General features: G+C 40.0%; 3 protein-coding genes across 3 annotated transcripts in view; 2 read left to right on the forward strand and 1 right to left on the reverse strand.

Annotated features, from left to right (window-relative positions):
- Positions 1–2,263, forward strand: part of LOC107671763 (protein crumbs homolog 1-like) — a 17,154-nt gene extending 14,891 nt beyond the window's left edge. Inside the window, exons 7-8 of the mRNA XM_016464718.1 lie at positions 805–927; positions 1,736–2,263. Of these exons, the coding sequence (XP_016320204.1) occupies positions 805–927; positions 1,736–1,988 (376 nt within the window). The 3' untranslated portion in view covers positions 1,989–2,263. The remainder of the gene's footprint in view (positions 1–804; positions 928–1,735) is intronic.
- Positions 2,264–3,205: 942 nt separating this feature from the next.
- LOC107671646 (alpha-2-HS-glycoprotein-like) lies at positions 3,206–7,082 on the forward strand. Its single transcript, XM_016464555.1, has 8 exons — positions 3,206–3,232; positions 4,182–4,520; positions 4,845–4,955; positions 5,038–5,122; positions 5,209–5,360; positions 5,447–5,551; positions 5,982–6,050; positions 6,544–7,082. Exons 1-8 carry the CDS (start codon positions 3,206–3,208, stop codon positions 6,877–6,879), a joined length of 1,224 nt encoding a protein of 407 aa, XP_016320041.1. The 3' UTR covers positions 6,880–7,082.
- The window catches only part of LOC107671712 (proline-rich extensin-like protein EPR1), a 4,760-nt gene continuing 1,014 nt past the window's right edge, over positions 7,003–10,748 (reverse strand). Inside the window, exons 3-6 of the mRNA XM_016464648.1 lie at positions 10,589–10,707; positions 10,355–10,514; positions 10,157–10,272; positions 7,003–10,076 (exon numbers count right to left, since the gene is read on the reverse strand). Of these exons, the coding sequence (XP_016320134.1) occupies positions 7,878–10,076; positions 10,157–10,272; positions 10,355–10,514; positions 10,589–10,707 (2,594 nt within the window). The 3' untranslated portion in view covers positions 7,003–7,877. The remainder of the gene's footprint in view (positions 10,077–10,156; positions 10,273–10,354; positions 10,515–10,588; positions 10,708–10,748) is intronic.

Consider the following 10,748-nt stretch of genomic DNA (forward strand, 5'->3'; position numbering starts at 1 on the left):
TACGCCTTCTTTCTTTGCGTGAACATTTGGGTGGCGTTATGCAAATCTTCCCACATCGTGACGTAGATATGTGGGGGCGTGTTAGAACGAGCCGTTTTAGGTAGGCGTGGCTGACTCTCAACTTTTATAAAGAATATCTCTTTGGATTTGAGACTTTAGTCTTTGCAACTTTACAGATCTTCTTTATGCACCAAGAGCTTGTAACACTCCAAAGAGAAAGGAAAATATGAAATCGCATCATATGACCCCTTTAAGACATGAAATATTGATTTAAATTGAAATATTTTATTAGTTCTTTAAACGCAAAGCTTCTGCAAAGAAAAACGTTCCTAACAAATGGCTTTGAGCATAGACCAACGAACAAGTTCAGACAAGACGGACATTTACGGCATAATGTATAGTCATATCATTAATTACACAGCTTTTCACCACATGAATAAAGACGAGGACATAAAATGTTTAGGCATTTTAAAATTTTGGCAACACTTGCATCACTTCACTGCCACTCACGAGTCACAACTCCCGTGACCTCGTGGGATAGTAAACAGTCGATCAGATATGCACTTCAGTATCTCAGTATAGGTCATCCAGGGACTTTTGGCCTGCTGTTTTATGAATACTGTGAATTCAGACATACTAGTCTTTTCACATACTGTTTTCACCTCCTAAATAGGGAAGTAAAATAAAAACCTGTAATATATGCTTTTCTCTATTAGAATCTTTCTTGCTTATATTGTAGTATCTTACTTATAAGCAAGAATACGTCTTTAAAAAGTGTTCTCCTTTTATCGCATTTTTCTCTAGATACCCTAAATTTCCTGTGTCTTTCTGCGGGAATGAGAGATGGAATTACAGTTGCTTCAATGGTGGGAATTGCTCTTCTGTAGAGCATAATTGTGACTGTCTACCTGGATTCACTGGACAGTGGTAAGAATATGAACCCACAGAGGTTACCACAGTGAATAGGTTGAAAATATTCAGAAATCATTCTAATATGCTGATTTGGTGCTCATGAAACATTTATTATTATCAATGTTGAAAACAGTTGTGCTGCTTCATATTTTTGCGGAAGCTATGATTGTTTCGCAGGATTCTTTGATGAATAGAAAGCTCAAAAGCACAGCGTTTATTTGAAATAGAAATCTTTTGTAACATTATAAGTGTCTTTATTGTCAATTAAATGAATAAAATGATTAATTTCTTTCAAAAAATAAAAATTTTGAAGGGTAATGTATATACACACACACACATACAAATAAATATACTAAAAAAGATATGATTCGCATAAAAATACATAGCACACACAGATGTTGACTGTAATAGTCCATTTCACTTTAAGGACTATTTTATGTCCCATTCTGAATGAGTGCATTCAAAATTTGGCCAAAATGATCTTATGAATGATCTTAGTGGCTCTGTCTAAGCTAGCTATAGTAAAGCTATTATTATTTATAATACTTGAATGAACACATAACTAGTCCTGCACTATTTGTACTAGTACTACAGACATGAATGACACTTCAAGTGCAGCTCATCAAAGAGAAGTGTGCTATTAGTAATCAGACTATTAGTGGCAGCTGATTTAATAAAGGAAAAAACCCCATAGACTTGTATAGAAGGAGGGAGCTACAAACTTTTTTCAGAAAATGTAATCATCTGCCTACTTTTTGGAATGTGCCATGAGATGGCCTTCACTGGTCTTCTCTCCATCTAAATGACTGATTCTCTTTGACAGGTGTGAGCTGGAGCTGGATGAATGTGCATCTGACCCCTGCCTTAATGGAGGCTTCTGCCGCAACCTGATCAACAGGTTCCAGTGTGTGTGCGAGATGAGCTTTGCAGGTGATCACTGTCAGATCGACGTCAGCGACTTCTACGTCTATGTGTTCCTGCTCCTGTGGCAGAACATCTTCCAGCTGTTGTCATACCTGATTTTGCGTTTAGATGATGACCCAGAGGTTGAGTGGAACGGAGCCAATGATGACTAGGACTAAAAACAGTTTCTTCCCAGATGTGGGCTGATTGATACAATACGTGAAGGCCTTTAAATATCATTAAAGGTCATTATGGGAAGTCGCAATCCTTTTTTTTTTTTGGACAAAATGTAGATTAAGAAACATTCAGTGAGAATACCAATATGTGATTGGTTGTCTGCTAGTGGAGCAGAGAAAATAATACTGATATTTAAAGGGGTCATAGGATGCTACATGCACTTTTACAAGTTGTTTGAACTGAAATGTGTGTTGGCAGTATGTGTACACAACCAGCCCCATTCACACTAGCAGCGACTTTTGTCGCTGCAAGTCGCCAGGGGCTGGCGATGAGGTTGCTAGTGGGCGTTCTCAATACTGGTTGCCTTGAGAGCGAATCAGGTTTCTTGCCGCTATCCGGTCGCCAATGGCCGCTGTCGCTCGTGTCGCCGGAAATCGCCAGCTCCCCATTGAAATTAATGGGATTGTGTCGCTTTGCTGTTGCGTGTCACTTGTAGTGTGAACGGGGTTTTACCTTAGACCCGCCCTGAGTGAGCTGTCATCAGTCCGCCATTGTTTCACCGCCGGAGCAGTTGTAGACAAGAATGACTCCTAAGCGATTGAGGTGTTCTGTTGTTGGATGTAATAATGAACACAGCAGTCGTCATTTACTCCCAACATCTGAGCCGCTGAAGACGCAGTGGATTATGTTTGTTTCTGAAGGGAATGCGCCCCCGATCTACATAAATGCGTCTATGTTCACGCGAATCATTCGTGATCCAGCTTCACCTACAGAAGACGTGAGTGTAAAGTTTTTTTAACGAATCTTTGCAAATTGCCTTTCCTAATAATGTGCTAATTAGCAGGTTTCACGATAAATGCGGCTAAAGTAAACAGTCCCTCAGAGAGCGGCTCGGAAGAGAGGGGCGGGGGCAGAAAAGGTCAAAGGAAAATGCTACAAAACATCTTGCTCTGAAAAGAGCTGTTTTTGACAGGGTAAAAAAGGTGTGTTTTACACTACCATTGAGAATTTTTAACCAAACTATGTTACAGACTTTTCATTAAGACCCTAAAGAATCATATCAACTTGTGGAAAATGGGCATCCTATGACCCCTTTAAAAAAATCTCAGATCTGTACACGTTGTAGCATCTGCGAGTGAAAGGCTTTACGTGTGCCTTCCTTTTCCTCATAAATATCTATTTTTGAAAATGTTCTCAAAATGTTTCTCATAACATGTGCACACCACTAGAAGAAAATGTGGTTAATCATAATATGTATAAAGCCCAGTGTTATGAAATACTGTCATATTCTGATCATAAGGAAAGCATGGATTTGCACATCATTAAATGCTTTTTTCTTTTTTTTTCTGGAGTCAATATTTAATCCTGGACTTTTATACCTAAGTGTTCAAATGACTGCTTCAGCTTTCCATTATTTTCTATTATCAAACCTATATAGCAGATGTCTTTTGCAAATCTATTGAACTATTCACAAAAATAAGAGCATCACCAATATTTTTGTAATAAATGCAACTAACAAACATGATCATATTTTTCTAGCCAGCAGCTGTGAATATTTTTAGTTTTAGTTTTATGAATTTGAGACTGACAGCATGTTTCATACTGAATGAATGACTTTTATTTTGTTTTTGAGATTAGAATATCACAGATTAAAAGAGATTAAGTTCTTTCTTCAAATGAAATTATGGGGAAATATAGGCCATAAAATAGCATGCGACTCTTGATCAAATCAGGTTTGCAAGCATCCCTTATATTGTTGACCACTGTGCAGTAGTTGAACTGGATTTCCGCAATAGTCAGGCAAATAGAGTCACTTCAGAAAAACAAGTTTGCATGAAGTTATGTTTGCTTTGCATTGCTGGGTGTTCGATAAGCACTAGAAACAGCAAAACCGTTTTTTTAGAAGTATAAAAGTAAGTGTTTGAAATCTGACAAACGTTTGCAAAAAAAAGTTAGTCAAATCAAAGGCTTTTACTTTTCTGATTATATTTGTTGAAGATGCATTAACTCTTAGCATGAAAACAAGCGGGATGTTTTCATTCAGGCTCCATTCATGTTCGTTTTATCATCAAGGACGTGGTCAAAGTTTAAAAGCACCCCTGCTTCCCCAAAACAAACTTTATTTTGAACATCCACTCTCGTTTACTTTGGCACCCAAAGTTGGTTCATTGGAGTCATTTACGTAACAGAAGCCAGAATGTCTTTACATTGACCATGTGGTCAAGACTAAAGTACAGCATATATATATACAGCAAACCAAACCCGGTTACCCTCTGTCCGCATATTCACTTCAGGATTTCAGGTTATTACTGTTCAGCATGCAGCTCTGCGCTACGCTCACTGTTCTCGGGCTCCTGGTAATGGGGTCACGGGCGCAGGGGGTGATGCCCAGCGTTAGCTTCCCTCCCTGCGATACCCCGGAGGCTGAAGCAGCGGCTCTGGTGGCACAGGATTTCCTCAATGCTCAGCACACACACGGTTACAAATATGCACTCAATCAAATTGACAAAATCAAGATCGTCTCCATGGTAAGATAACGGATGATCGTGAATAATGCTCGTGTGATGGTGGTTGTAACAGTCATGTGGTGTATGCAAGTTAGTAACATTGGCTTTAAAAATGTAGATATGATATTATATGATTATTTCGTCCACTGAAATGGACGAAACAGAACATCCAGTTTATGGAATTTATACAGTATTTGTGATGTGCTTCTGAAAATGTAACATTGTGATCAAATTTGTTGTTTTTATATCTACACAACTATTCAAAAACGTTCTCTTTTACATAAATTTAGCAGATTTTACTACTGGTATAAATGGGGCTTTTAAGATTCAAATGTCTTTCTGAAGCCACTTCAAGCGGACGCGTATCATCTGGAGTTGGATTTGCTGGAAACTACGTGTCATGTCTTGGATCCAACGCCAGTGAGCCTTTGTCCAGTCAGACAAAAAGTTAATACGGTGAGAACTAACTTTATTTGTATGTGTACTTTTGGAAATGTTATATTGCAACTAATTAAGTATCTTTCTGGTTCTCTTCTAGGCAGTTGAGGCAGATTGTGATTTTGTACTGGCAAATACAACTCAAGGTCTGTCTGTTGTGGCATTCAAGTGTGAAACTGAGACAGGTAAGAGGACAAAAGAGCACTGTAAAACAAATGCACTTGTCATCTGATCACAGAGAGGAGATGTTTTGTTTTGTTGTTGTGTCTAGAATCAGCTGAATGCTTAGGCTGCCCTCAACTCGTTCTTTTAAATGACACCGATGGCCTCCGACTCATTGAATCCTCTTTAGATTATTTCAATCAAAATAATACTCTAAACACAAAGTTTGCACTCCTTGAAATTGGACGCATAAGATCCCAGGTAATGTACATGGAGTACTACAAATTATCTTTAGACAATAAAGCTCGCAATAGACAATATGGTGCTGTTTTCTCCTTTTTTTGCAGATTGCCAGTGGTGGACCCAGGTACTTTGCAGAATATGCCATTATTGGGACAAACTGCACAAGTCAAGATGATGATATATGCATCCCTCAGAATCACACTGTTGCTGTAAGAAAATTGAAAAATCTTTGAGAGAGAGAGAGAGAGAGAGAGAGAGAGACTTTGGCTGGTTTGGCTTTGTGTGTCAAAGTCAACATGAAACCGAATGACCCTATTTCATTTCTGAACACACTTTCCTGGTTTATTGTGCATAAGACATTGGTGCTAAACCTTTGAAGCGACTTGACTTTTCAGATGATTTCACCAAACCCTCTTCATTTTTAAACCCCACCCCATCCAACTGCCTCTCTCCATTCTGCATGCCCGCTTTTCATGATCCAGTCAAATCCCACGCATAAAATCAAGTCTCGTCCTACATTTTTCCTGTTGAATATCCTCTTTTGCTCAGAAATAACATCAGATTACAGAAGCAAAATGGCTTGAACCGTCTTTCATGTTGACTTCAAAGTGTCTAATCCGTATTTGTGACTATTTTTAGATCCATGGCCTCTGTCTAGCTAAAGGTTCTGCCAATCTGAATGATGTTGACTGCAAAATCTTTGGCCCAGTAAATATCTCTTTATTATTTCACATTAACACAATGTGCACTTACAATGTAAAACACTGTAAATGCAATGACTGCCTTTAATCAATAATTTGATTTATATTAAATCAGAGACACAACCTGCAGTGGTAAGTTTATTGTATTTGTTCTTCATCAGAACTTTATTACTGATCAAAAATTTAAATCTAATAGTCTCATGACATAAATAACTGGGACAAGTTAAATGAATGCAAACAAAGATGTTGTTAAAACGTAACCATGTAGTGAAAGGGTAACTTTTTTACCTTTTTTCTGAGTGTGTATGACTGGCCCCAGTCATCCACCAAACAGACTGCATTTCCGTTTGGCACCATTATTGGCATAGAAATTACATCCTTCACCTTTAAACCTTAATTTAAGCTAAAGTTAGACACACTATATTCTTTATTCTCTATATTCTCTATATTTATTCTCTATTATTCACTATAATCTTTATTAATTCCTTTATTCATGACAGACCCCAGCTGTGGATCCAGCAAGCAACGCCACAGTGCGAGTCCAACAACTTCTGCATGCACACACCTTTGGACCTCAGCACAACCCTGCCATCCACAGCCTCAAACATCACAAGCTGACAGCACTCCATGACCCCTCGGCCAGAGGTCTGCTCTCTGCAGAATCCGCTGAATCAGCCGAGGTGGTGATGGCGCCAAAGGAAGCTCCTGTTGTAAAGAGGGAGGTCGCTGCAATAGAAGGGCCAGCAGTAGATGCAGCAGTGTCAGAAAAAACAGCTGTTCTTTCAGAGCCGATTCTCCTTGCTCCCATTTGTCCAGGAAAAAAGAAACATTTCTGACCTGGTCAAATTTCACGACCATATACAGATGACATTAACTCATCTTGTTCTGAGGTAGCCACCAAACTCATAAATGCAGTCGGTCAGGAGTAAATGTTTTATAACAAAGCAGGTACATGTAAAAACAAAACTGGCCTTCTTGTTAAGGAAGCAATAAAGGCTGTGCCTGTTACTATGGTGCTGTAATAAAATGCAAATGTTTATGAGTCTGTGTTTAGTGCATTTTGTAATCAATAAGCAGTGTTTTCACCTTAAGGAATTGTGAAAATAGTTAGAAAGGTTTTAGAACAAAAAAGGTTTGTGATTGAAAATCTCGCATTAGGAATGATCACTTGATGTCATACACTCACAGGACGGTGGCCATATCTTTATCACACTCTTCACAGAAATGGCTTTGAGAAAAAAGTCTGTTCATGAACACTGTATATTTTAAACACCCCTTCAATAGGCCTATACAACATTCAAATTATTAAACTAAAAATTGTCAAAAAGAAAAAAACAAAACAACGAAATAAGTGGGACAGAGATTCTCTAGTATTTATTTTAAATGCTGTATTTCCAATGCCATTGTGTATCACAGGTAATATACCCTAATACTGAGCCTATTCAAAACGTAGTAACTCTTCGTTAAACTGTCATTTTACAATAAAAACAGCTAAACATTGTCAGATGTAAGGCAAACGGAGGTATGGATGCATACATTATTTTTCTGTAACTTGCTCATCTAAGAAAGTGACGTAGGGTTTCTGGTAGAGATGACCAAATATACAGACCACTGCTTTCACGTTTCTCAGCTAAACCCTGCTGGAAGGTGGCTATGCAGGAACAGGATTGGACATCGCTGATATAAACATTCAACCCACCCCAAACCTCTTTTAAATGTTTCTTCTACGTCTCGTGTGACAACAAAAAAGGGTCTTTAAAGAAAAGCCAATAACAGTTTTTCCACTTAAACACTTTTATTGCAAGTTAGCACTGTTTCCAGCTCTCCACATTCCTCAGAGCGCAGTGGATGCATCCTTGTTCGATTGAACAGCAGGAACCCAGTGCGTCTGAAATAATTTTGGGCTCCTAAACACAGGAACCATAGATTCTCCATTTGGAGGGAAATACAGCCGAGGGCTCATTACTGGCACAGAGTTGTGAATCTGCATAAAGGGATGAAAATTAAGCTGCAGTGGAGGGTTCTTGCCACGACTTCGCTCTGGTTGAGGCGACTGATTTGACGGCTCAAATGGATTGTGATTATTGGATGGCTGAGGTAATGGCATCTGGGTGAGAGAGTCTTTTGTGGGAGAATTAGACATAGGGGGCTTGGCATTCAAATTAGCAGCTTGATACCAGTAATTCATAAATACATTTTTGCCATGAGTTGGAGGCATTGTAGGTTTTGAAGAAATGTCATGATGGACCATTTTCTCAAAAGAGGGAACATTATTATTTGGAGCAACTAACATTGGCTGTGTGTCATGGCCCCACAGGGAGAAATACCGCTGTATCTCAGCCTGGTTAACTGCAGGGTCTGGGCTTTGGTCTGAATAAGCAAGAGGTTCAGCAACTGGTATATTTTGTAAGAGTCTAGAATGCAGCTTAGAAGGTCCCAAAGGATGAATAACAAGAGCAACATTTGCAGGTTTCATTGTAGACCATGGAGAGGCAGCAGTTGATTCCAACTTCCTAAAAATGTAGGGCCACATGGTTGGCCCTTTCATATACTTTGAAGTACCAGGGGCATCGGTATCCTTAATGAGGGGATTCTCCACCAAATATTGCGTTGCTGTATAATCTGAAGCTGGTGGTACAACTGCACGTTTTGAGGAAAGTGGGCCATAATTATAACCCATAGCCTGAATAAGGGAAAGAAGGGTTGAACCAGGAGATTCAACAGGAGATGACAACATTTGGCCTTTAATTTTGGTCATACTAGAAACATCAAGATTAGACATTTGAAGAGGATGACCAAAATGGTGATGGTTGTGGTGGTGGTAGAAAGTTGAAGGGGCTCCAGGGCAGAAAGTTGGACAGTGAAAAGAATGTGCATGGGATGAACTAATTAGAGTCGAGGGAGCCTTTATTGGGGTAGGGGTGTGAACAACTTGAGGAAATTTGGGGAGTGAAGGGGTAGAATTAGTGCTTGGGGTTAAAGCAAAGTGTAAGTTCATAGGAGGACCCTTAACAACTGATTGGTATGGAAGCACAAAAGCTTGTGGTTGTACAGCTTGGTCAGACTCTTCTGAATATGTGGTTGAACTGGAAGTAACAGCTCCAGAGGTGGAAACTGTATTACTCTGCGGAACTTTTATAGGAACGGGTGGCATTTCTGAACGATGTGGCGGGAAGGAGAGGAGTGGAGAGTGGAGGAGCTGCGGTCCTGTCTTTCTCGTAGGGGTGGGTATAGGTGCTTTAGACTCTGGTTTTGGTGGAAAATGTGGTTCAGAGGGTCTTTGTTGGGTTTGGGAGTGAGGAGGCAGGTAGGGGACTTGAGGAAAGACTGCTGAGGAGGGAGTGACAAATTCAGGTTTTCCAGGATATAAAGGATATACCATATTGCTGGGAGGAAACATAGACGCCCACTGCAAAGGAGGGACAATGGGTGCGGTGAAAGTCAACTTATCTTGAGGATTACCTGTGGGTTTTAGTAGGGGAGTGATAGGGGCTATAGGAGCCAACAAAAGTTTTGGATAATGTGGCCCAGTTGCACTTTGATGACTGGGGTCACGGGTAAGACCTAAGCTGGGCTTAGGGTACCAAGGGTACCAAGTTTGAGGACGTTTTGCGTAAATAGGTGCTTGTGGCCTCTGGGTAATAGCAGTTGGGGGGCCCACAATTTTGGGACCTTGAGGAAGAATCGTTGGTGGTATGTTTGGAGGAAAAATTAGAAAAGGGTAACTAGGAGGAACAGGTTTAAAATCTGGCTGGCCAGGGATGTAATAAGGGAAGGGAGGAGTAGCCAACTTTTGAACTGAACTTGTGGAAGTTGTTGAACTTGTTGTAGCAGCCTGCTTTGGCTGAGTGGTTTTAGTAGTTGTAGTAATTGTGGTGGGAGGGAGTGTTGTTGAAGTCAGAGCATGAGGTACAGAAATGCATTCATTTTCACATACAAGATCAGGTGCACTCATAGGAAGACCAAGCGACAGTGCTGGGCAGGACAGATTAAACTCGCTCTCCATTGCCATGCTGAGAGTGAACACCCCATCCTGTAAAGTAAGGCAAAAGCTTAGTGTATTCAAGATGAGTGACAATGAAATTCAGGTAAAATGTAGAACATGTTGAATACCTTTGGCTCCGTGCATGGCATATATGGGGCATGGATGACCACACCTTCTGGATGTGACACCAAGCTGTATCCACATCTAGCCGATACTTTCAGAAGAGGCTGCCATTCATTCATTACTAGGTTTAAGCAGAATTAATCAAATTTAGACCTGTAAAGCTCACATCAACCTATGTAAACAAACATGAACCTTTGTCTTACCTTTGATCTTTAGGTTCTCGGAAACTCCTCTATGCAGCCTCACAATCATGCCATTACTGTAGCAGGAGACCATTGGCTCACTTTCTGCCGAAGTCAGTGAGGAACAAGACATTTTCACAGGCAATCCCCACCAAAGTAAAGGAAGAACAAAAGTGTCTCTCTGAAAACACAAGGGGGAAGTCAGAAGGGATCATGCATGCTATATTCCATTTACATTAAAATATAAACACAAACCTCTTGTGATACGTAACATCCATTATATGGTATAACAAAAACAAAGTCTCTCCATGTTCTCAAAAATATATGGCCACATCCTGAGGGCAACTGTGCCAATGGAAGCGGTGGGATGCTTCCTACAGAAGAACAAAATATTGGGGGGGGGGGACTTTAACAT

This window comes from Sinocyclocheilus anshuiensis, unplaced genomic scaffold (genome assembly GCF_001515605.1).
Source record: "Sinocyclocheilus anshuiensis isolate Anshui unplaced genomic scaffold, SAMN03320099.WGS_v1.1 scaffold524, whole genome shotgun sequence".
NCBI lineage: Eukaryota > Metazoa > Chordata > Actinopteri > Cypriniformes > Cyprinidae > Sinocyclocheilus > Sinocyclocheilus anshuiensis.